This window comes from Oryx dammah, unplaced genomic scaffold (genome assembly GCF_014754425.2).
Source record: "Oryx dammah isolate SB20612 unplaced genomic scaffold, SCBI_Odam_1.1 HiC_scaffold_6, whole genome shotgun sequence".
NCBI lineage: Eukaryota > Metazoa > Chordata > Mammalia > Artiodactyla > Bovidae > Oryx > Oryx dammah.
This window is the reverse complement of record NW_024070190.1, coordinates 11,277,317-11,303,957: the sequence shown is the minus strand read 5'-3', so window position 1 is coordinate 11,303,957 and position 26,641 is coordinate 11,277,317. Positions and strand designations below refer to the sequence as shown.

Genomic DNA, 26,641 nt, shown 5'->3' with positions numbered 1-26,641 from the left:
TGGGGAGGTCCCAGAATGCAGTCTTTTAAGACCATATAATTATATATAGTCAAATACTTATTGTTCACTCATTAAACCTGGGAAGTACCAGGGGTACAAAGATGAAAAAGATGTAAACCCTGTTCTGGATAGAAGGCAGGATGGGTGGTGATGTGTAAACTAGTAGTTCGTTAAAATAAAGACAGAGCTATGGACAGACTGCTGAGGGTTACTGAGAATAATGCTTGGGAAAGGGCACACGCTCAGAAGGTGTGACTTGTGAACCAACCTTGAAGGCAGTAGGAGCCCTTCAGGAAGACAGCTGGGGAGGAGCATGGCTAATGCAGGGAGTCGGAACCTGCAGTGAGGAGGGTGACAGCACTGGGCGTCTCTTGACCTGCTGGTGACGGGTGTCGTTAGAACACTGGCTTTGGGGAAGGAGTGATGGAGGTGGACGTGTGGACAAAGGCTGAGTCCCAGAGGCCTGCTACCTTGGAGTCTGGACTAGAGCTTGACGTCACAGAATGCAGCCGTGGATTTAGGCAGGGAGGTATGGCGGATTGGCCTTAGGAAGTAGCCGGATTTCAGTTTAAAGATGGACCACAGCGGGGAGAGATGAGTCAGGGAGACAAGCAGGAAGGCTGCCATTCAGAGATGAGAACTCAGGCAGCAGAGCCAGGCAGCTCAGAGGGCAGCATGGCCGACAGAGACCTGGAGGGATTACTCACAGGAGTGCCGATGAGCTGAGTGTTGATCACCAGTAGGGATGTAAGGATGAATCATACACCTCTCCCCAGTATTGGTCTGATAGGAGGCAGAGGACATGTTGATTGTAATATAAGATGTAAAGTCGTGAGAGAGGAATACCCAGAAACATATGAAAATGGAGGCACCTGTCTTGCTGAGGTGTTTTGCTTTTTCAAGAGGGGATAAATATGTGGATAATCCATAGCTAAAAGTACCTGTGCAGCCACCGTGACAGCTGTAGTTGTCATTAATACAAAGTGAGAGTCAGTTGGTAAGTTCCAGAAGTCAGTTTCTAATTTAGAACGTGGTGTGTGTATTTGGTTCCTCTTTTGCTTTTTTACCCAGATTATTTCATATTCTGAAGCATTCTCACGTTTGGGCTGTGATGTGCATATTGTTCTATATATAAAACAGATGATATTGTGTTGCATATATAGTGTCGTGCACTGTATCATTACCATGAGCAGCTTGAGACAAGGCAGATGAGTCCAGAGTGAATGTGACTGAGTCTGGAAGGAAAAACTTCACCTCCCACTTGTCCCTTCCATGAAGCATTAGCAGAACCTGTTGTCCTGCTTGAACAGCGTGCCTCCTTTACACACCTGTCAGCCAGCTCTTCGGAGAAGGCAATGGCACCCCACTCTAGTACTCTTGCCTGGAAAATCCCATGGACGGAGGAGCCTGGTAGGCTGCAGTCCATGGGGTCGGGAAGAGATGGACACGACTGAGCGACTTCACTTTCACTTTTCACTTTGATGCACTGGAGAAGGAAATGGCACCCCACTCCAGTGTTCTTGCCTGGAGAATCCCAGGGACGGGGAGCCTGGTGGGCTGCCGGCTATGGGGTCACACAGAGTTGGATACGACTGAAGCAACTTAGCAGCAGCAGTAGTAGCAGCCAGCTCTTTCTCTCAGGGTAACAATAAAATGAGTTCCCTTATCAAGAATATTGTTAAATGCTCCCATCTCTTTTACCGTGCTTATAATTCTAACTTCTCAGCTGTCTCTTGGCCGGTGGAGTATCGGGTGCTGACGTACCAGGAACTGTTATGAACCCACTGCTTCAGTTGCCTTTGACACAGGGCAACCAGAAAAGTTTCCTTTGTGTCCCTGTGTCCTCGGGGAGACGTGAGGCTTGGAGGGCGCCTGTTCGGGTTGCCCTTTGGTTTACCTCCAAAGTTGTAAAGTGATATTCTTGCCATCTTGGAATTTAGGTCTGTAGCATATCTTCTTTTTTTTTTTTTTTAATATTCATTTATTTACTTTTGGCTGCATTGGATCTTGGTTGAGGCTGCAGGCTTAATTGACCTGTAGCATGTGGAATTTTAGTTCCCTGACCAGGGTTGAACCCATGTTAGAAGGGTACAATCACCCATTAGAAGGCATGTTCTCAATCACTGGACCCTCCACCCCCACCTCCGCCTCCCCAGGGAAGTCCCTAGCATGTCTTCTTGTCTTAGTATTCTTAGATTCACATATGTGATTTTCTTGTCATATAACTTGATATTACAAAAATGTGATTCCTGAGACAGTGTTGGCTTTCAAAATGGGAGTTGATGTGCATTTCAGAATGGCTAACAGATTTGGGGTAGATGAAAAAGTCTGTTATATGTCCTTAAAAAGAGTTGATTTCTGCTATACTGCTTTTAAAATACCCTTCCCATGTAGTATCATTACCTCATTTGGTGGTATCTAAAGCCAGTGCCTGTACTTAACAGTAAATGTGTCAGTTCGCTAGCGTGAATTCATACTGGGGGTAAGACGCCCAGCAGTGACCCAGCGCATTTCTTTGCCATTTACCTGAGTGAATTGTCCTTGCCCATGTAGATAATGAACCTGCCGAAGAAGTTATCCAGTCCAGCATTCTTCTACATTCCAACATTGTCAGCCTTGTCAAAGACCGAGTGATTCTGAAAATGGAGTGTGGAGACTCGGAAGTGGTGGATGGACTCATTTTCCAGCATATCACCCTCCTCATGTGCTTGGCATACAGGAACCAGCTGCTCAACACTTTTGTCCGTCCTTCCTTAGTCGCTGTGGCATTGCAGATGACCCCTGGGTTCAGGAAAGGTAACTTTTGGTACTGTGGTCTTGAATTCTGGAAGAGACCTGGCCGTTCAGTCCCGTGTAGGGAGCAACGTTTGAAGCTTGAAATGCCCTGCCACGTGTGTGCAGCCCACACCAGCAAGGGAAGGGCCTGTATTCAGAATTAGTCAGGTTTCTCCTCCTAAATACATGGCTAGCTGCCTAAAACTCGGGAATACAAAGGACCTAAAAAAATCATCTAATCTAAACATCTCCTTTTATAAGTAAGGAACACTAGGCCTAGAAACTTCTGATTACTTACCGGTATGGGACAAGAGCACAGCTCTCCATTGCCTGGTCTGACGTGCTTTCTCTGATGTCACTTCCCTCAGCCGACAGAAGCAGACGGGGTGGGTGAACAGTCCCAGCGATGTGTGCGTGCTCATGTACAGGAGTGTGCTGGTCGCACCGAGGAGTATAACAACAAGTGAAACCGTTGTTTTCACAGAAGCCTGTAGTCAGGGCCAGGGGTTTTCTACACAAGGATGCACTGTAGAAGTTTTGGAGGCTGAGTTCCTTCCCCGAAGGCTTCTGATTCAGTTGGTTGTTTTTGTGTTTGTCATTCAAAGCTCTGTAGATCATTTTAAGGAAAAGCCAGAGTGGAGGCACACTGGACTCAGCCGCAGACCTTTAGCCTTGGAAGGAAATGTCATTTTGTGAATGAGGAAACTGGGCCCCAGAGAGGTCAGACAGCTTAGCTCAGGACAAAGGACACTCAAACCTTGATCCTAGTTCTCCGTGAGGCTTCTCACGTTGGGATTCATCCACAGCTGAGGGGCACATACGTAGTCTTCTAGAGTACTTCAGTGTGAACACCCTGAAATTGGAGGCAACTGTTTGTGTCCATATGGAGGTATATTTTTCTGATGACAAAAGTCATGCCAGAAAGATGAAGGTCTGTAGCTGATGGAAGACCCACACATCTGAGGGGTAAGACAGTAGTTTCTAGTGTTGTGTGCCAGTGTGTTCTAGTGCCAAAGATGGGGTAGAGGCATCGGCAGATGTTAATGTGGAAGGGAATGGAGGAAGCCGTCCTTTCCTTCTCTGCTTGGAAACCACGCACAGGTGAAGTGAAGTGCCCTGGCTTCTAAGGCCACTTGCCCTTTTCCACACTGACTGATTAGAAGCCTGGTTGTAATTCAGCTTCATCCATTGAAATCATACTAGACTAGTTTACTTGTGGGTAAAATTTAGATCGTTTATATCTTCCTTCCCTGGTAGCTCAGCTGGTAAAGAATCTGCCTACAATGCAGGAGACCCCAGTTCTATTCCGGGTCGGGAATGTCCCCTGGAGAAGGGATAGGCTCCCACTCCAGTAGCCATGGGCTTCCCTGGTGACTCTGATAATAAAGAATCCGCCTGCAATGTGGGAGGCCTGGGTTTGATCCCTGGGCGGGAAGATCCCCTAGAGGGAGAACATGACAACCCACTCCAGTATTCTTGCCTGGAGAATCCCATGGACAGAGGAGCCTGGCAGGCTACAGTCCTTGGGGTCGCAAAGAGTTAGACACAACTGAGCAACTAAGCACACAGCATAGCTTCCTTGCCCCTGGTATATGAATAATATGCCTTTAAAATACTACATTTTGAGCTTCAAGAGGGACAAAACATGTGTATACCTATGGCTGATTCATGGCAGAAACCAAAGCTATTGTAAACCAATTATTCTTCAATTAAAAATAAATACATTTTTTAAAATAAAATACTACATTTTGGAGTATCATGGACTTCTTGGTACTCCCTGAATGTTTAAAAAGCTGAGTTGTAATTGTATGTAATGAATTTATTTCCAGAGGATGTCTACAGTTGCTTTCGCTTCCTATGCAGTGTTTTTTCAGATGAGTTCATCTTTCTTCCAGGAAATGCACTAAAGGTAAATCCTTAACTGCAGAAAAGCCGTGTGTTTGTGGTATGAATTCTGAAAATATTAGGCTTGGAAGACACAGGTGTGTCTTCCCTTCCTTCAAGGCTACGTGCAGCAGAGAAAGATGTGCAAAAGAGAAACGTGGACACTTAAAGTTCAGCAAACTCGGTTTAAATTCTTCATGTTTAATCAGTAATTTGGGGATTATTTGGTGAGAGGAACCAAATCGTTGAACTGTTAGTGCAGCCACTGTAAAAATAACTAATAACCAACTATTCCGTTAGAAAATTTACCAGTCAGGACACGTTTTCCAGCACAACTTACTGGGATGATTAGGGTCTTTTGCTTAGAACTGGAGAACAGTGGTCCTGCCTGGTGGTGTGGACAGCTGGTGAAGGATCGGGCCCCCAGAGCTGGACCGCTGGCTTGCTGGTGTGGAAGCAGCACCGGCAGGCGGGTCTGGGGTCTGTCTGTTATGCTGAGGGACACAGGTTTTGTTCAGTAGGAAATGAGGGCAGCCATTTTGAGTATAACATGATTCTCAGTGTTTTTCGGACTTGCCGCGTGCACTTTTGTTTAAACGTGAGGAGAGTATGGCTGTATACAAAGTGAGAGAAGATCTATTGCCCAGGTAATGATTTCTGAGGCTAATCAGGTTTTCAGTGTTTACTGTATTTGAGGATCAATGTTCTGAGCGTCGAAACAGTGCTGCTCTGGCTCCTAACAACCACAACCATGGGTCTGGGAAGGGTTGCAGAATTAGCCAGTGTTTTTCTTGTTTTGAGGGTGCGTAGCTGCTTACACTGAGCCCAGCAGTGGATCATTGACCTAAACTATAAATTTGTGGATGAATTCTGTCTCTTCCCCTCCCTTTCCAGGACTTTGAAGAAGGCTGTTACTTGCTTTGTAAAAGTGAGGCCATACAAGTGATGACAAGGGACATCCTAGTTACAGAAAAAGGAAATACTGTGTTAGAGTTTTTAATAGGACTCTTTAAACCTTTTGTGGAATCTTATCAGGTGTGTAAATCTTTTGCAAGTTCTCCTTCATCCTCCCATAATAAATATAACTGAGACTTTCCTACCCGGTACTTATTTCTAGTCTGAAGAGCAAGTGTCTTCCCCAGGAGAACTTTTTTTTGCAAAGGGAGGGGTCTTTATTCTGCCATAGAGGGGCAGAATAAAACTAAGAGGGTCAGTGTAAAATTTTTACTGTTCTATTGTAGTTGGCTGCCCTTTTTCACTTTCTGTTCCTCTTATCCCCCCTCTTAAAAATCAGATAATTTGCAAATACCTCTTGAATGAAGAAGAAGACTGCTTCACTGAGAAACAGTACTTCATAAGAGTTAGAAAATTCACAAGTCAGCTTCTCGATCAGGGTGAGTCACAGCCCTGAAGGCGGTGCTCTCTGTCAGCTGAGAACAAACAGGAGCTCACTCACTCCCTCATCCCTGTGTTTTAGGGGCCTCGCAGTGTTACGATGTGTTATCCTCCGACGTACAGAAAAATGCCTTAGCAGCTTTTGTGAGGCTCGGTGTGGTGGAGAAGAAGAAGGTGTAAGTAACGGAGCACAATGCCCAGGGTGGGCTCGGGGCAGCGACAGCTCAGAACAGTTGAGCACCAAATCCATAGAGAGAACTGTGGAAACGCATGCAATCTAGGAAACATCACATCATGCTTCACTTTTGCGTGTTCTGTTCTGAGTAGTTGAGCCACTCTGCGTTACCATGCAGATTTTATGTGGCTATGAATAAAAATTACATTGAAGCAAAGAAAAAAATTGCTTTATTATTGAAAATTGCTAAATTATTGAAATTTATAGGTTAATTCTGGGTAGGAAATGGCAACCCATTCCTTTATTGCCTGAAATATTCCCTGGACAGAGAAGCCTGCTAGGCGCAGTCCATGGGGTGCAAAGAATTGGACACGACTGAGCGATTGAGTACATGTGCACACATACTGGTTAATTATAAGAAAATCCGAGTAGGGGGCGTGTGTGTGTGTGTTTATTCTTATATATATATTAATATACACACAACTTTCAACTATTTAAAACTACCCTTGAGGAAGACTATTTAAACATATTCTTACTATATAAAAAATGAATGTTGTCTTTTTGTCCTAATTTATGCAGTAAGAAAGTGTATTATTTTTTCTCCTAGAAATAATGATTATATATTTAACGTGAATGAACCTGCCACAACAAAGTTAGAGGAAATGCTTGGTAAGTACCATTTAATAAAATGTGATGGGTTTTCACATTGCATTTAGCAACATACAGTAAAACAAGAAAGTACGGTACTAAATAATTTATCAAAGTGAACAGCAGTTGAGCTTTAATACACACAGAGAACTATTTTTTTAATTCATAGATAAGCTTTATTCCAATGTCTACATAAAAATGAGTTGATGTTAATTAGGAAAAAGTTTTTCCAAAGGGGTTAAAATTTATCAAACAACAGAATTTCGTCCTTCCCTTTAGGCAAAGAACTATTTCTATCATCTAGAGTTTTCTTAAGGAACTAAGGAGAAAACTTGGAGAAGGCAGTGGCAACCCACTCCAGTACTCTTGCCTGGAAAATCAATGGACGGAGGATCCTGGTGGGCTGCAGTCCATGGGGTCTCTAAGAGTTGGACATGACTAAGCGACTTCACTTTCACTTTTCTCTTTCATACATTGGAGAAGGAAATGGCAACCCACTCCAGTGTTCTTGCCTGGAGAATCCCAGGAACAGGGGAGCCTGGTGGGCTGCCATCTGTGGGGTCGCACAGAGTCGGACACGACTGAAGAGACTTAGCAGCAACAGCAGCAAGGAGAAAACTAACAGAAAACACACCAGGTATAAAATTAGCAGTCTTAAACAGCATAAAATGATCAGCTCCTAATGTAACTCATCAGGGTACATGATCTAGTCCTGGTGAAATCAAGAAGATTCCTCTCCTTCTAGTCCTTGGATTCATTAGCTCCCATTTCATTGCCAAGGACCTTAGTTTCCTGAATGGGGCCTGAACCCAGGCCCTTAGCAATGAAGCATGGAGTCCTAACCACTGGACTGCCTGCTTAGTACTATAGATAGTCTTCTGTTTATAGTATGTCTGAAATTTCAGAATACATAACCTTGAAATTCAATTTTGAATTTTGTGGTGGTGGTGTTCAGTTCCTAAGTCGTGTCTGACTCTGAGACCCATGGACTGCAGCACACCAGGCTTCCCTCTCTTTCACCATCTCCCAGAGTTTGCTCAAACTCATGTCCATTAAGTTGGTGATGCCATCCAACCATCTCATCCTCTGTCGTTCCCTTCTCTTTCTACCTTCAGTCTTCCCCAGCATCAGGACCTTTTCCAGTGAGTCAGCTCTTCACATCAGGTGGCCAGAGTATTGGAGCTTTAGCTTCAGCATCAGTCCTTTCAATGAATATTTAGGGTTGATTTCCTTAGGATTGACTGGTTTGATCTCCTTACTGTCCAAGGGACTCAATAGTCTTCTCCAACACCACAATTCAAAAGCATCAGTTCTGTGGCGCTCAGCCTTCTTTACGGTCCAACTCTCACATCCATGGCAATTGGAAAAACTATAGCTTTCACTGTGTGGATCTTTGTTAGCAAAGTGACATCTCTGCTTTTTAAAAAATGCTGTCTAGGTTTTTCATAGGTTTTCTTCCAAGAAGCAAGTGTCTTTTTTAAAATTTCATAGCTGCAGTCACCATCCACAGAGGCCACTAAAATTAAGTGTGTCACTGTTTCCATTGTTTCCCCATCTATTTGCTGTGAAGTGATGGGACCAGATGCCATGATCTTAGCTTTCTGAATGTTGAGTTTTAAGCCAGCTTTTTCGCTCTCCTCTTTCATCTTCATCAAGAGGCTCTTTAGTTCCTCTTCACTTTCTGCCATTAGGGTGGTGTCATCTGCATATCTGAGGTTGTTGATATTTCTCCCGGCACGTGCTTCATCCAGCCCAGCATGACCTACTCTGTATATAAGTTAAATAAACAGGGTGACAATATGCAGCCTTGACATACTTCTTTCCCAGTTTTGAGCCTGTCTGTTTATTCTATATCTGGTTCTGTTTCTTCTTGATCTGCATACAGGTTTCTCAGGAGGCAAGTAAGTTGGTCCAGTATTCCCATCTCTTTAAGAATTTTCCACAGTTGATTATGATCCACACAGTCAAAGGCTTTAGCATAGTCAGTAAAGCAGAAATAGATGGTTCTTGGAATTCTCTTGCTTTTTCTATGAGACAGTGGATGTTGGCAATTTGATCTCTGGTTCCTCTGCCTTTTCTAAATCCAGTTTGTACATCTGGAAGTTCTCAGTTCACGTACTGTTGAAGCCTAGCTTGAAGGATTTTGAGCATTACCTTGCCAACGTGCGAAATGAACACAATTGTATGGCAGTTTGAACATTCTTTGGCATTGCCTTCCTTTGGGATTGGAATGAAAACTGACCTTTTCCAGTCCTGTGGCCACTGCTGAGTTTTCCAAATTTGCTGGCATATTGAGTGCAGCACTTTAACAGCATCTTTTGGGATTTGAAGGAGCTCAACTGGAATTCTGTCACCTCCACTAGCTTTGCTCGTACTGATGCTTCCTAAGGCCCACTTGACTTCACACTGTAGGATGTCTGACTCTAGGTGAGTGACCACACCGTCGTGGTTATCTGGATCATTAACACCTTTTTTGTGCAGTTCTTCTGTGTGTTCTTGCCACCTCTTATTATCTTCTGCTTCTGTTAGGTCCACACCACGTCTGTCCTTTGTTGTGTCCCTGTTTTGCATGATACATTCCCTTGGTGTCTCTAATTTTCTTGAAGAGATCTCTAGTCTTTCCTATTCTTTTGTTTTCTTCTATTTCTTTGCATTTTTCATTTAAGATTTTTTTTTATTCTCCCTGCTGTTCTTTGGAATTTGGCGAGAGAGGCATAAAGCTAAAATAGACACCAGAACCCTCATGCTGAGGATGATGGAGTTGCTTTCTTAATCTCAGGAGGCAGCGGTGTGAGTGTGAGCATACTAGAACGTGCTAGCCTTGAAGTTCAGGAAACATGGCTGGGGGCCCAGTGGCCGTGCCCATCGCCTCTTTTGAGACACTGCTGCTTCTCCTACTAAGGGTGCTGCTGGCTCCACTGAGTCTTTTCCAGTCTGTAAAACTCTGCACAAGTGTTGTGTGTTTTTCTTTAGCCAGTGCCCAAGCAGTCGTACGAGGAAGGGCAAACTCGGTGTCATTTCATGAGCATCTCTCTGTTTTTACCTTAGGTTGTAAAACACCGGTAGGAAAACCAGCAACTGCGAAGCTTTAATGATTGCCAAATGGTTACGGAAAAGTTGGGCATGTAATTTCTGTCATTCACGGACTAGTATTACAACAAAGCAGGAAGTAAAGGAAGAAACGCGTCTTCTCACCCTTTATAAGGCTTCGAGAACAGTGGACTCAGTACAGAGGGAAAGCCATCAATTTAAGCAGTCAGTAAAATCTCCTCCACAATGGTTAAAAAGACATTTGTGTCCAACCCTGTGTGTGTTTTAAAATAAAACAGGCTTTTGGAAACATGTTTGGAAATACAAAGCCTAGCTCCTATTTCACTAACACTTTCAACTTATTACATGTATTTAACTGTTATGTTGACTTCTGAATTAAAATGCAGCATCAACTCTATAAAGGCTCTGGCTATCAAAAGAAAACTACTAGAAAGGGCATGTCTTATGCTCGTGACTTTCTTTAATTCAGGTTACCTCAAACAAGTACACATTTGACAAAGATATTTAATAAAGTAGCTATCTTCTGTTAAACTTTGCCACCCAAGGGCCTTAATCAGTAAAACTGAATTAGAGAAAGTACATGTGACAAAGAGAAGTTATGCGATGTGTCATAAATAGGCTTAACAATTCAAGGAAAGAAAAGTTTGAAATAAGATGGGCAAATAGCAAACCACTCGCCACTTCTGGAAGGGCATTTAAGCTGAGAATTTGGATGAGATCAGCCAGTCCTCGAAATGTGGGGCTGAGGTGACAGAGGAGGGGCAGGTGGTGAGCATGCAGAGAGCACTGTGATCAGAATGTCCTAGGATTGGTTCTGAAGGACCTGGAGGACCGATGTAACTGAAACAAGAGCCATGGAAGATGAAATGAAAAAGAAAGGCAGGAGTATTCATCTGCTTGGGCTGCCTTAATGAGATACCACAGAGTGGGCAGCTTAAACAGCAGAAATTTGGTTTTTTACAGTTCGGGAGGCTCAAAGTCCAAGACCAAGGTGCCAGCAAGGTAGGTTTCATTCTGAAGCCTCTTTCCTGGGCTTGCAGGAGGCCACGATCTTGCAGTGTGCTCACCTTACCTCTCTGTGCGTCTGAAGACAGAGCAGTCTCTCTGGAATCTCTTCTTAGAAGGGCATTACCCCATCAGACTAGGGCCCCACCCCATTTGCCCAGTCTAGCCCTAGTTACTGCCAACGGCTCCAGATATGTCCCATTGGGAATTAGGGCTTCAATATCTGAATTTTGAACTGTGGTGCTGGAGAAGACTGTTGAGAGCCCCTTGGGCAGCAGGGAAATCAAATCAGTCAATCCTAAAGGAAATCAATGCTGAACACTGATTGGAGGGACTGATGCTGAAGCTCCAATACTTTGGCCACCTGATGTGAAGATCCGACTTATTGGAAAAGACCCTGATACTAGGAAGAATTGAGGGCAAGAGGAAAAGGAGGCAACAGAGGACGAGATGATTGGACATGACGCATCGTGAGGCATCACCGACTCAATGGACATGAGTTTAAGCAAGCTCTGGGTGATGGAGAAGGGCAGAGAAGCCTGGTGGGCTGTAGCCCATGGGGTCGCAAAGAGTCGGACACAGCTGAGTGACTGAACAACAATAACAATCTGAATTTGGGGACCACCATTCAGTCCATAGCAGCAAGGCTCAATTTCTGCAGTGCCTTAGAGACTTATTATAAAACATTTGAATAGGAATATAAGTCCCATGGGAAATGCTGAAACGTGGTTTCAGCATTTGGTTGTAGGCCTGTCTGTATCCAAATCCCTGGAATGTGTGTTCGTTCCCCAGAGGCCCAGCTGTTTGTGCTGCACATCCGGATTGGAGAGTCACTCCCCTAGTCAGTGCATTGGGGGCAGAGGGGCCCTCTGTGTGGCTCTGCTTGTTGGGAAGCCAGAGAAGACTGACTAAGAGCTGAGTCAGTTGAACAGTTCTTGGCTTGTATGGATCGTATGGCTTGCCAGCTAAACAGCACTGAGCTGCTGCCCTCCAGGTAGTCCAGAGCAGTGGGGAAGCTGGGGCCCTGACCAGTCCTTGCTGAGTGGGTGTGCCTTAGAAAGACTCCCCATGCACCCAATCTGGTTACTTGTTTTCTCATGCTATGTATATGTTGAAGACTGAGTAAGATGACCTTTATTTACTTTTTCATGTGTTTGTAATGCATTTCCAGTTTGGGGACAAAGCTACTTGGGTGCAAATGGCTGTAGACTTCTCTCCTAGCCAGTTCTGGCATCAGAGCCAGGCAAGTAAGCCCATAGTGGAGAGGCGGGAGATGGGGTGCAGCCCAGACAGTTGAGGTCTTGCCGTAGGGGCAGCTGTAGGCGGTGAGTGGGTAGGTGGGGCTCTTTCTCTCTCAGTCTCCTCAGACCCTCCCAAGTCCCCAAGTCAATCTAAAGTCTTAGTCAAAGAACAGCCTGCTTCCTGTGCTGATGGGGCTTCAAAGTGGGTATCCTGCACCCTGCCCCATGCGAGCTCCTGCACACACCTGCAGCTACAAGCCACACTGCTGTCCCTAAACTGCCCCTGCCCCCCCATCCCGTCTATAAATTGTGGAGCTGCCCTTGCTTTGAAGTTAGTAAAAGAAGGACCCATAGCATCTGGTTTTCCAGGACAGTCTTCCATCCTAACACCACACAACGTAGCAGCCAAGAATGCAGTCTGTAGCCCAACTGGCTGTGAAGTCCAGCAACCATACGTGAGCCCTGTGTGATTTGCTTAACATCTTAGCGCCTCAACTTCCTTATCCATAAAATGGGGATAATGAGAGTACCTCTTGAGTTGTAAGAAATAGCGTCAGTAAAATGTTAGATCCAGTCCTTGACAGTAAGTATAACCTGTAGTTACTGTGACTAATGACTGGGACACACCCTACTTGACTTCCAGAGTAAATGAGATTGGACGCTTCCAGAGTGGTCAGTATGGCCGTAGGCGCTTGCATCCCTGACTGACAACCTTAGGAGCCAGCCTCAGTCCAGCTGTTTAGCCCAAGAGCGTTACATGTGCCTCAGTGGGCTGTCTCTCACAGACACCTGCCATCCTCCAAGGTCAGCTGGGCCATGGTGGAAGTCACAGCTTTCCAGATAGCCCTTCTTCCTCTCACCAATAGGACCAAATCCTTCAGTGTGGGGTAGAAAACAGATTTTGATGTGTTACTTGACTCCGTTCGTATCTTTACTTTTTTGTTTTTCCTGATTAAAGTTATCAACTCTGACAGAAGTATGACTCCCCCTTCAGTAGGTTCAAACACATTTTTCTAGAGCCCACCCTGGACTGGTTGCTAGATAGCTGTCAACCAGGGGTTTCCCATCACTGGGAAACTGTTATCTCAACATTTCCCTTCACTTTTCTGCACTGGATTCCCCTCTCTTGGATCCCATGTCTGTCTTTTTATCTGTTTATTAATTTTAGTGAAGCGCATGTTCCAGGGGTATAAGGGATTAATATTTTAGATTTCACCTGCTTAAAAATATCTTTCCACAGTCACAGTTGTCTGATGGCTTAGCTGGGTATAGAGTTCTAAGTTAGAGATAATTTTCCTTCAGAATTTTGAAAAGTATTTCTCCTTTATCTTCTGTTTTCTAAAGTTGATTAGAACGTTCTGATTCCTGAATATAAACATTTGCTTTCTCAGGAAATCTTTAGGCTCTCCCTTCTGAAGTTTCAAGTGATGTGCTTTGCTCTCAGTGAGTTTCTGTTTGTGGCTCAAGCAAATTTATTATCTTACTGTTTAGGTCAGAAGTCTGAAAGGGAATTTCAGTGGGCTGTCATGGGTGTATGTTTCCTCGCCCTTTCCAGCTTCCAAAGACCACCATGTCCCTCAGCTCCTGGGTCCCCTCAAAGCCACGGTGTCCAGTTGAGTCCTCACACTGCCTCTTCCTGCTTCTCTCTTCTCTTTTCCACTTTTTAAAAAAATGATTGTATAATTGAAATAGCATTATATTAGTTTCAGGTGTAAATGTCATAATTCAGTATTTGTATACATTGCAAAATGACCCCCACAATAAGTCCAGTTATTATTCATCACCAAATATGGTTACAGAATTCTTTTTTCCTGTCATAGGAACTTTTAAGACCTATTCTCAACAACTATCAAGTATGCAATACAGTATTATTAATTAGTCACCGTCCTGTACATCACATCCTCAGGACTTCACTCATTTTGTAACTGGAAGCTTGTTCCTTTTGACCCGCCCCACCCCGGACCCATTTCATCCATGTCCAAACCTGCTGCCTCAGGCTACCAGCAATCTGTTCTCTATATCCAGGAACTCAATTTTTTCTTTTTTTTTTCCCTTTAGATTCCACATGTGAGATTGTATGGTATTTATCTTTTCTTGTGTGACTTACTTCACTTAGCATAATGCCCTCAGGGTCCATCCAGACTGTCATAAATGGCAAGATTTCCTACCTTTTTTGTGACTGAGAAGTATTCTGCTGTATATAAATACCACAACTTCTCTATCCGTTCATTTATTGATGGACATTTAGGTTGCTTTTATGTCTCAGCTATTAAGACTAGGGCTTCCCAGGTGGTGCTTAGTTGGGGGATCTTCCTGACCCAGGGGTCAAACCCAGGTCTCCTGCGTCACAGGCAGACGCTTTGCCCCCTGAGCCACCAGGGAAGCCCGGTGGTAAAGAACTTGCTGCCAGTGCAGGAGACATAAGAGGCCTTCCTGATCCCGAGGTCAAACCAGTGGGTGTGATAACCCACTCCAGCATTCTTGCCTGGAGAATCCCATAGACAGAGGAGCCTGGCGGGCTGTAGTCCATAGGGTGGCAGAGTCAGACACAAACTGAAGCGACTTCACACACACAGGCAAAGTCCTCGCTGCTTCTGTGTAGACCCTTGAAGCTTGAAACCTTTGATTTCTTTGGAAACCGAGCCATTAAATACTGAGAACCAAAAGGAAACAATTCCACAAATAACTAACACATAAAAAAACTAATTTTCTTAGAAAGTGTGATTCTGCCCCATCTGAGTTAACTAGAAATGAAAAAATAAGATTTTCCATCTGTGTCAGTTTGACAAAGTAGAGACAAAGCAACTTGTTCAGCTTTCTTTTCCCATGGGAAACTCATAGGTAGAAAGATTTATCAGTTTCTTCAGGCAAGCTTGGAGGTTAAAGCAGAACACATCTGTGTGGTCATAATTAGCTGTACTTATGTGTTGGTGGTTGACAAGTGTTGTCTCAGAGTCACCTGGAGAGCTGGCTGAACATACAGGTTCCCAGGTCACCCCATTAGGGTGGGAAGCACAGTGTCTATGTCAAATGGCTCTAGGAAGGCATGATCTTGGGGCCACTGGGCAGAAGTCAGTCAAGGTCACCCAAGTAGCCAGATCTCAGGCTGTGATGAGCTGCCCCATGGACGGAGGGGCAGAGCTAGGACTTAGCCAAACCTGGAGGCAGCAGCCTGCCAGCAGGTACTCAGGGACAGCAATGATACGGGTTTCCTATTAATAAAAATGACACTCTGAAACAGGAGCACTTACTGATTTACTTTCGCTGGCCAAAGCAGTATCAACATCTACATCTTTATTTTTTCCCCACTGCGCTGGGTCTTCGTACTGCGCTGGGTCTTTGTGCTGCACTGGGCTTTCTCTACTTGCATTGTGCGGGTTTCTCATTGTAGGGGCTTCTCTTACGGTGGAGCACGGGCTCTAGCACATGAGCTTAGTTGCTCATATGGGATCTTAGTTCCTGGACCAGGGATTGAACCCAAGTCCCCTGCATTGGCAAATGGATTCTTAACCACTGGACCACCAGGGGTCCCTACATCTGCATTTCCCCAATGGCATTATTTTCCTTTCTTACCTGTTCATGATGTTTCTTTTGTAAGTTTGGACTAGACTCCTTCAGAAGTGCGTTAAAGAGTGTGAAATTAGAAAAACCTAATCACGTTGCAGGTCAGGAGAGCTGGACCACGTATGCTCTTCTGCAGGCTTCCAGCCACCTGCACCAGTGCTGACACGGAGAGATCCTGGTGTCGACTAGGTGGGGATAGGACCAGTCCAGTCTTGCTTCCCATAGGTGGGTCTTCTGGGCACACATTCAGGCTGCTGCCACCTGCCCCTTAAAGACAAACAGTGGTCATAACAGCTAACGTGCATTAAGCACCTGCCGTGTGCCAGGCACCATCTTAAATCCCTTACATGTGTTCGCTTATTTACTCCTGCAGACGGCAGACTGCATGTTACTCTACCTCCACCATATGGCTGCCCAGGCAGACTGAGGTTAAATAACTCACCCAGATTCACACTGCAACAAACTTGGAACTAGATGTCAAGCAGTCATTTTAGCGTGGAGCTGTCCCTGGGAGCTGGCTGTGCACAAGAGCAGAGATGACTGCGTGGGGTCACAGGAGAGTCTCCACTTCCAAGGAGAAAGTAGGGGAAAGAGCACCTTCCCAGGGGAAAAAAGACCGCTTGTTCCTGCAAGTACTGGTCCCCATGAAGGGGGCAGCCAAGGAAAGGCAGGCAGGCTGGAGCTGGGCTGAGGGCCCGCAGAGTCTGGCCTTTCTGCCCCAGGACTGGGGAGATGGCTGGGAAGGGCAGTGGTGCTAGCGGGGCTACCTTCCCATCACCGGCCCCTGCTTCCTGGTGTCCAGAAGCTGGGCGGATAGCACACCCTCCTGTCTGCATAGGCATGGCCAGGGCCCAGATCTGTGGCCTGTTCCCAGCTGGCCAGGGCACGAACCCAGGCCCAAGCCTGCCACTACCTTGTACCAACCCCTGCAGCCTCATTTTCTCCTCTCTTCCATGAGAATGAGGGGGTACCTGTTCACTCATGGCGCTTTAACCCACAGGAAGCATCCAGTAAAGATCAGATCATCGCTGGCTCTTACCTGTCCTCACACATGGGCATGCAGAAGCTGGGCCCCCTGTCCCCAGCTCGTCCTTGCGGCCACAGAGTGCTTCCCAGGGGTGGGTGTCAGTCACCCTGGGGGTGGGATGCCCATGGGATCTCCGCTGGCTCAGGCTGTCCTTAGCTTGAGAGGAGGAAATGATGCTCTTTACATGTAAAATTCCTGAGTTGAAATCGAAGGTACCACTCTGCTTGAAAAACTGAAGCTTCCCATTGTGCAAGTTGTCAGGTGTGGCAGCCTCTGAAGTGAAGAGCTTAAGGTCGGGGATACGGGCCAGGCCTCAGTGGGCTGGTGTGTCTCCTGGGGTGCACCCAAGGCCAGACGGGGCCAGCTCTGTGCCACACGCCCTCAGAAGAGCCCTAATATTAGCTCATTTGATCCACAGGACAACTGTGAGGTTGTTACCCTTAGGTTAATCCTTTTATCCACAAGAAAGCAAGCTGTATAGATGTTCTATGACATGATTTAAATTATTTCCATTTACTGTTTCCATTTCATGAATGCTTTTGGTGAAACAACCATTGCCAACAAGACTATATAATGTTCAATCACAGGTCAGAGGCCAAAAGGATGGATGTTTCCCTCTTAGGCTTTTAGACTTGTTTTCAAGAAACTAGGGATAAAACTATCATATGATTCAGCGATTCCACTACTGGGCATATATCCTGAGAAAATCATAATTCAAGATAACACATGTCCATTGGAGCACAATTTACAATAGTCAGGATGTGGAAGCAACCTAAATGGCCACTGACAGATGAATGGATAAAGGTGTGGTACATATATACAACAGAACGTTACTCGGCCATGAAAAGGAACAAAATTGTGTCATTTGTTGTTGTTGATCAGTTACTAAGTCGTGTCCAGCTGTTTGTGACCCCATGGACGGCAGCACACCAGGCTTCCCTGGCCTTTGCTATCTCCTGGAGTTTGCTCAGACCCATGTCCATCGAGTTGGTGATGCCATCCAACCGTCTCATCTTCTGTTGTCCCCTTCTCCTCCTGCCCTCAGCCTTTCCCTGCATCAGGTCATTTGTAGTGAGGTGGATAAACCTAGAGTCTGTTTCACACAGAGTGAAGTCAAGTCATAAGAGAAAAACAAATATCATATATTAACACATATATAAGGAATCTAGAAAAATGGGACTGATAAAGGTACTATAGGGAAGGAATAGATACCAGATGTAGAGAATGGACTTGTGGACACAGCACAGAAGGAAAGGTTGGGATGAACGGAGAGAGTAGCCTGACGTATATAAACTACCGTGTGTAAAATAGCTAGCTAGCGGGAAGCTATTGTATAACACAGGAGGCTCAGCTTGGTGTTGTGTGCCAACCTAGGGGAGTGGGGAGCAGGGTGGGGTGGGAGGGCTTTTCAAGAGGGAGGGGATATATATATTCATATTGTTGTACAGCAGAAACGAACACAACATTATAAAGCAATTATCCTCCAATTTAAAAACAAATCCTATGATAAACTCTAATGGAAAAAATATTTTTAAAAGAATATATGTATATACATAAATGAAAAAAGACTGACTTTCAGAAAAGGTTGCTGCTTGCAAAAAAAAATTTTATTACCGTAAGACATTTTCTGCCATTTGTATTTTTCCATTTTCCTTTCCGCATTACCTGTGTAGCCTTGTAAACACATCATAATCCAAAACAGCTGAGATTTATAAATAAAACATAAATCAACATTTTAAAAAATAAACCTGAGGCAGAAGATAGGATTTGCCAGAAGAAGCAAGGCTCCAAGAAAGGAGTGAGAAGGAAAGACACGTCCCCCTGACCATCACCTCTTGTCTCCTCCACCTGGTCCTGGAGTTCTTCAGAAAGAAAGATGGCCTTGAGGCTGGTGGGGTGGGGAGGGGTTTGTCCTACAGGATTCAATCTACTGTTGAATCCAGAAATCAACAGTAGGGTGCTGGGTTATAGGGAGGGCCACAAGCAGGGCAGGGTGAGGAGTGTTGGCACAGAGAACCCAGACCCCAGGGTTCACTGTAACAAGAAAACCTGATATCCTTAATGTCCTCTGTGAGGTAAAGGATGATCTTCCCAACCCAGGGATTGAACCCAGGTCTACCCACACTGCAAGCAGATTCTTTACCATCTGAGCCACCAGGGAAACCCATATAAAGGGACAGTCAGACAAAAAGCAAGCTCAGGAAAAATAAACATGAAAACAGATTGGAAAGGAGAAACTCAGTAGAAGTTTGGAAGATGAGACATTTCTCACAAATTAGGGCAAAAAGAAATATAAAGATGAAAATTGGAAAGTAATCTTTCCCTCTGAGGTTCTAATTATCCACATTCTAAACGTTGTTGATGCCCCCTTGTAAAAGTTTCTTTGTGCTGAATACCTTGTGTCTGAATTGAAGTGAAGTCGCTCAGTCATGTCTGACTCTTTGCGACCCCATGGACTGTAGCCTACCAGGCTCCTCCATCCATGGGATTTTCTAGGCAAGAGTCCTGGAGTGGGTTGCCATTTCCTTCTCCAGAGGATCTTCCTGACCCAGGGATTGAACCCAGGTCTCCCACATTGCGGGTAGACGCTTTACCATCTGAGCAACAATACCTTCTTCTAATCTGTCTTCCCTGGTGGCTCAGAGGGTAAAGCATCTGCCTTGCAGTGCAAGGAGACCTGGGTTTGATTCCTGGGTCAGGAAAGATCCCTGGAGAAGGGAATGGAAACCCACTCCAGTTTTCTTGCCTAGAGAATCCCATGGACAGAGGAGCCTGGTAGGCTACAGTCCACAGGGTCGCAAAGAGTCGGACTGAGCGACTTCACTTTCTTTCACTTTAACCTATCTTCCAGTTCAATAATGCTGCATCTGATTTTCTCTTAACTCAATCTATTGGTTCTCAATTTCAGGTTTTGAGTTTTACAGCTCTAGGCTCTCCATTTCATTATTTTGTGTGTTGGCTTTTTCATTTCCAGTTCTGAGAAACTTTGAATTTTGTCATTTATTTCTGAGAACATATTAAAGTTGTGCCTGATAACTCTTTTATCTGAGTCCTCTGTTAAGTCTGTTTCTATTGTCTATTGTTTCTCTTTCGTTTTAATCAAACAGTCTCTTTCATAGATCTCACTATTTTTATTTGAGGACTAAACACTGGATATAAAAAAGTTACAGACTATTTTGAGAATTGTTGAGAATTCTATATCCTCATTGAAAGATGTGACACTTGCTTCTGGCTGTTCCCTGGAGGAACTAGCAACCACAAATCCCCTTCATCTATGGTTTATGATGAGTCCACCCTCAGCTTCTGTCCCTTGACAGCCTCTTTATTTCTGGTTTGTCTTTGATTTTCAGGGTTCCAATCCTAAAAGCCTACCTGTGGCTGGTTCATGTTGATGTATGGCAGAAACGAACACAACAATTTAAGGCAATTATCCTCCAATTAGAAATTTTAAAAAGAAAAGTTCATAAATCACATACATTTGTTTAATGGGTAAATCTGCTTTAGGAAGTAGGCAAAGAAGTGTATTATTGCTAGGTTAAAGGGCTTGTGCGTGCGTGCTCAGCCACTCAGCCGTGTCTGACTCTTTGTGACCCTAGGACTATAGTCCACCAGGCCTCTCTGTCCATGAGATTCTCCAGGAAAGAATACTGGAGTGGGTTTGCCCTCCTCTGGGGGATCTTCCCAATACAGGGATTGAACCCACGTCTCCTGTATTGCAGGCAAACTCCTCACCCACTGAGACACCTGGGAAGCCCTGGAATAATTCTGTTATTTCGAATTATCCAGTGAATCAGTTTATGGTAATTATTAACTCTGGCTTGGCTTATGTAACTTTGCTTAATATGTTTAGCTGGTATAATAGTCTGAGATCAACTTATCAGGCAAAACTAATGAAGTGTGACATGAGAAACACAGCTCTTTTCCTGAAGGTCTCCTGTATTGAGAAGAAGGTATTGTAGCTCAGATGGTAAAGTGTCTACCTGCAATGCGGGAGACCTGGGTTCAATCCCTGGGTCAGGAAGATCTCCTGGAGAAGGAAATGGCAACCCACTCTAGTATTCTTGCCTGGAGAATCCCATGGATGGAGGAGCCTGGTAGGCTACAGTCCATGGGGTCGCAAAGAATTGGACACGACTGAGCGACTTCACTTCTTCTTCTTCTATATTGCAGGCAGATTCTTTACCAACTGGGCTACAAGGGAAGCTCTTTCCTACTTAAATGACACCTACCCAGTGGCTTAGGAGCTTCCCTCACCTCTGCAGGGAGCAGTCACAAGCATTTTAATCCCCAAGGCAGTTTCTGCATGTTTGAGACTGTTTAATATCAGTCTTACTCAGAACTTGAGAGCTTGTTTGGAGGTTCTAGCAGGGGAGCACAGCTACTCATATACCCTTAACTGAAGACCAGTCCTCCTCTAGGGACGACTGCCCCTACAACCTTTTTGGACTTCCCTGGTGGCTCAGATGGTAAAGCGTCTGCTTATACTGCAGGAGACCCGGGTTTGATCCCTGGGTTGGGAAGATCCCCTGGAGAAGGGAATGGCAATCCACTCCAGTACTCCTGCCTGGAAAATACCAAGGATGAGGAGCCTTGTAGGCTACAGTCCATGGGGTCCCAAAGAGTTGGACACGACTGAGCGACTTCACTTTCTTTCACTCAGAACTTAACAATGTACATCTTGTGATTAGTGGAAATAGTCTTATTGTAACTATCTCATTAACTCAAACCTGCAACTTAATTCTTTTAAGGAGTTTAAAAAATATCCTCTGACATAACGGAGTACCTATAATTTTAACAGAACACCCAAAATGTGTACAGATAAGCCTTTGGAAAAAGAGCAACCTATCCTGGTGAGATGTCAACATCAGACAGAATCCAATCACACAGCTCAATGACTTAGAGCAGGGATCCCCAAACCCTGGGCCACAGAGCAGTACTGGTCCAGCCTTAGGAACTGGGCTGCACAGTAGGAGATAAGTGGCAGGCGACCAACTGAAGCTTCGTCACCTGTCACTCTCGCTGCCCATCACTCACATTACTGCCTGCATTCTGCCTCCCATCAGATTCGTGGTGGCATATCCTGTATATCGCTGACACAGCTGGAAATGGGGATGAGATTCAATGGGATCCTTTACTCCTTTTAAGAGCTCTGACCGCCCCAGCAGCTTAGGGAGGCTCATACTTGAAGTGACACAAGTCACTTGTGCCACACTGTGTGACTTTCCGTTCTCATTGTTCAGGAACCAAAAGGAATGGGGATGTGTCTCATTACGTCACCATCATTGCTATCACGCTGCACTCACCTCATGAATGACAGGAGCACTGGATATCAGGGCAAGAATGCTAACGGAAGCTTCACTAGAAGCAGGCAGTATACTAAAAGGATTCTGTGTTACAACAAGATAGAATTAATTCACAGAGTGAAGTATGATTCAGTGTTAGGAAATCTTTCCTAAAAACATACCAAATTAATATGAAAAAGGAGAAAAAACTCTAAATAGATGCTGAGATTCATTTCATAATTCAACATGCATTCTTGCATTCTTGACCTTCAGTTCAGTTCAGTTCAGTCGCTCAGTCGTGTCCGACTCTTTGCGACCCCATGAATCGCAGCACGCGAGGCCTCCCTGTCCATCACCATCTCCCGGAGTTCACTTAAACTCATGTCCATCGAGTCAGTGATGCCATCCAGCCATCCCATCCTCGGTCGTCCCCTTCTCCTCCTGCCCCCAATCCCTCCCAGCATCAGTCTTTTCCAATGAGTCAACTCTTCGAATGAGGTGGTCAAAGTACTGGAGTTTAAGCTTCAGCATCATTCCCTCCAAAGAAATCCCACGGTTGATCTCCTTCAGAATGGACTGGTTGGATCTCCTTGCAGTCCAAGGGACTCTCAAGAGTCTTCTCCAACACCACAGTGCAAAAGCATCAATTCTTCGGCACTCTGCCTTATTCACAGTCCAACTCTCACATCCATACATGACCACAGGAAAAACCATAGCCTTGACTAGACGGACCTTACTCGGCAAAGTAATGTCCCTGCTTTTGAATATGCTATCTAGGTTGGTCATAACTTTTCTTCCAAGGAGTAACCGTCTTTTAATTTCATGTCTGCAGTCACCATCTGTGGTGATTTTGGAGCCCCCCAAAATAAAGTCTGACACTGTTTCCACTGTTTCCCCATCTATTTCCCATGAAATGATGGGACTAGATGCCATGATCTTCGTTTTCTGAATGTTGAGCTTTAAGCCAACTTTTTCACTCTCCTCTTTCACCTTCATCAAGAGGCTTTTTAGCTCCTCTTCACTTTCTGCCATAAGGGTGGTGTCATCTGCATATCTGAGGTTATGGATATTTCTCCCGGCAATCTTGATTCCAGCTTGTGTTTCTTCCAGTCCAGCATTTCTCATGATGTACTCTGCATAGAAGTTAAATAAGCAGGGTGACAATATACAGCCTTGACATACACATTTTCCTATTTGGAACAAGTCTGTTGTTCCATGTCCAGTTCTAACTGTTGCTTCCTGACCTGCATACAGATTTCTCAAGAGGCAGGTTAGGTGGTCTGGTATTCCCATCTCTCTCAGAATTTTCCACAGTTTATTCTGATCCACACAGTCAAAGGCTTTGGCATAGTCACTAAAGCAGAAATAGATGTTTTTCTGGAACTCTCTTGCTTTTTCTGTGATCCAGCGGATGTTGGCAATTTGATCTCTGTTTCCTCTGCCTTTTCTAAAACCAGCTTGAACATCAGGGAGTTCACGGTTCACGTATTGCTGAAGCCTGGCTTGGAGAATTTTGAGCATTACTTTACTAGCATGTGAGATGAGTGCAATTGTGCAGTAGTTTGAGCATTCTTTGGCATTGCCTTTCTTTGGGATTGGAATGAAAACTGACCTTTTCCAGTCCTGTGGCCACTGCTGAGTTTTCCAAATTTGTTGGCATATTGAGTGCAGCACTTTCACAGCATCATCTTTCAGGATTTGAAATAATAGCTCAACTGGAATTCCATCACCTCCACTAGCTTTGTTCGTAGTGATGCTTTCTAAGGCCCACTTGACTTCACATTCCAGGATGTCTGGCTCTAGATGAGTGATCATACCATCATGATTATCTGGGTCGTGAAGATCTTTTTTGTACAGTTCTTCTGTATTCTTGCCACCTCTTCTTAATATCTTCTGCTTCTGTTAGGTCCATACCATTTCTGTCCTTTATCGAGCGCATCTTTGCAAGAAATGTTCCCTTGGTATCTCTGATTTTCTTGAAGAGATCTCTAGTCTTTTCCATTCTGTTGTTTTCCTCGATTTCTTTGCATTGATCGCTGAGGAAGGCTTTCTTATCTCTTCTTGCTATTCTTTGGAACTCTGCATTCAGATGCTTATATCTTTCCTTTTCTCCTTTGCTTTTTGCCTCTCTCCTTTTCACAGCTATTTGTAAAGCCTCCCCAGACAGCCATTTTGCTTTTTTGCATTTCTTTTCCATGGGGATGGTCTTGATCCCTGTCTCCTGCACAATGTCACGAACGTCATTCCATGGTTCATCAGGCACTCTATCTATCAGATATAGGCCCTTAAATCTATTTCTCACTTCCACTGTATAATCATAAGGGATTTGATTTAGGTCATACCTGAATGGTCTAGAGGTTTCCCCTACTTTCTTCGATTTAAGTCTGAATTTGGTAGTAAGGAGTTCATGATCTGAGCCACAGTCAGCTCCTGGTCTTGTTTTTGTTGACTGTATAGAACTTCTCCATCTTTGGCTGCAGAGAATATAATCAGTCTGATTTCGGTGTTGACCGTCTGGTGATGTCCATGTGTAGAGTCTTCTCTTGTGTTGTTGGAAGAGGGTGTTTGCTCTGACCAGTGCATTTTCTTGGCAAAACTCTATTAGTCTTTGCCCTGCTTCATTCCGCATTCCAAGGCCAAATTTGCCTGTTACTCCAGGTGTTTCTTGACTTCCTACTTTTGCATTCCAGTCCCCTATAATGAAAAGGACATCTTTTTTGGCTGTTAGTTCTAAAAGGTCTTGTAGGTCTTCATAAAACCATTCAACTTCAGCTTCTTCAGCATTACTGGTTGGGGCGTAGACTTGGATCACTGTGATATTGAATGGTTTGCCTTGGAGACGAACAGAGATCATTCTGTCATTTTTGAGATTGCATCCAAGTACTGCATTTTGGATTCTTTTGTTGACCATGATGGCTACTCCATTTCTTCTGAGAGATTCCTGCCCACAGTAGTAGATATAATGGTCATCTGAGTTAAATTCACCCATTCCAGTCCATTTTAGTTAGCTGATTCCTAGAATGTCGATGCTCACCCTTGCCATCTTGTTTGACCACTTCCAATTTGCCTTGATTCATAGACCTGACATTCCAGGTTCCTATGCAATATTGCTCTTTACAGCATCAGATCTTGCTTCTATCACCAGTCACATCCACAACTGGGTATTGTTTTTGTTTTGGCTCCATCCCTTCATTCTTTCTGGAGTTATTTCTCCACTGATCTCCAGTAGCATATTGGGCACCTAATGACCTGGGGAGTTCCTCTTTTGGTATCCTATCATTTTTCCTTTTCATGCTGTTCATGGGGTTCTCAAGGCAAGAATACTGAAGTGGCTTGCCATTCCCTTCTCCAGTGGACCACGTTCTGTCAGTCCTCTCTACCATGACCCGCCGGTCTTGGGTTGCTCCGCAGGCATGGCTTGGTTTCATTGAGTTAGACAAGGTTGTGGTCCTAGTGTGATTAGATTGACTAGTTTTCTGTGAGTATGATTTCAGTGTGTCTGCCCTCTGATGCCCTCTTGCAACACCTACCATCTTACCTGGGTTTCTCTTACCTTGACCTTAAAAAATTAAAACTGCACTCTTAGTTAACTGAAATACATGATCACTTCCTTAACATTATTAGCGAAAGCCAACATCATGCTTTGAGAACAACAGGAAAAAAAACTTCTAGTAGATATGGATCTACTATAATTCCTAATTCCTTTATATTAACATCAAGCAAAAACTATGATTTAATATAGTTTTAGGTGTTCAATTTAATACAGGATATTAAGAGAACTACATAAGATGTATAGAAATTTAAGAGGCAAAATTATCTTTAGAATCACATCTTGGGTGATGTGATTACACACTGGAAAACTCTAAAAAAGAAACCCCAGAAAACTAAAATCTGTACATTTCTTACATACAGTCAGAAAACATAGTGGATTTCACTCACAAAAGTATTAACAGATGAAGTACCAAGGAATAAATTCACCAACAAATGTACAAGATCTACTTGAAGAAAATTTGAAAATGCTACTGAGATATAAAAGTACCCTTGCATAAATAAAATAAGAATAAAAAAATAAATTATAAAATAGGAAGATTCAAAATTATAAAGATGTCAGACTTCCCTAAATTAATCTACATTTGAGATTATTTCAATGAAAATGCCAACTGTTTGGCAGGATGGTAAGGAATGTTATTAAATTACTTAAAATTGGAAAATAAATATGTGAGAATACTTAGAAAAAAACTGAAACAGCAAAATAATAAGACCAGTTATACCAGCTGTCAAATTATAAATCTACAATTAAGATTGTTAATGGCACAGAAATCACTGTATCAGTAAAACAGAATATAGAGCCTAAAAGTGTACTAAGATCCACACCTAATAAATGTAATATGTTATTAAAATAGCATTTCAGGTAAGTGGGGGGAAAAGAAGGATGATTCAAAATTACTGCAACAATTTGCTAATTATTTGTGAGGAAATAGGATTCTTACATCATTCTTCACTCTAAAACAAATGATAGATGGAGCAAAATTTCAAGTATTAAAATATAATAAATTACTAAAAGAAAAGCATGAATGTTTTTGGAATCTGAGTG

General features: G+C 44.0%; 1 protein-coding gene across 1 annotated transcript in view; it reads left to right on the top strand.

The window, feature by feature from the left end:
* Nucleotides 1-10,235, top strand: part of GNPAT (glyceronephosphate O-acyltransferase) — a 36,593-nt gene extending 26,358 nt beyond the window's left edge. Inside the window, exons 10-16 of the mRNA XM_040242754.1 lie at nucleotides 2,554-2,796; nucleotides 4,605-4,684; nucleotides 5,554-5,694; nucleotides 5,954-6,053; nucleotides 6,137-6,230; nucleotides 6,837-6,898; nucleotides 9,926-10,235. Coding sequence (XP_040098688.1) covers nucleotides 2,554-2,796; nucleotides 4,605-4,684; nucleotides 5,554-5,694; nucleotides 5,954-6,053; nucleotides 6,137-6,230; nucleotides 6,837-6,898; nucleotides 9,926-9,969 — 764 coding nt within the window. The 3' untranslated portion in view covers nucleotides 9,970-10,235. The remainder of the gene's footprint in view (nucleotides 1-2,553; nucleotides 2,797-4,604; nucleotides 4,685-5,553; nucleotides 5,695-5,953; nucleotides 6,054-6,136; nucleotides 6,231-6,836; nucleotides 6,899-9,925) is intronic.
* The last annotated feature ends 16,406 nt before the right edge of the window (nucleotides 10,236-26,641 follow it).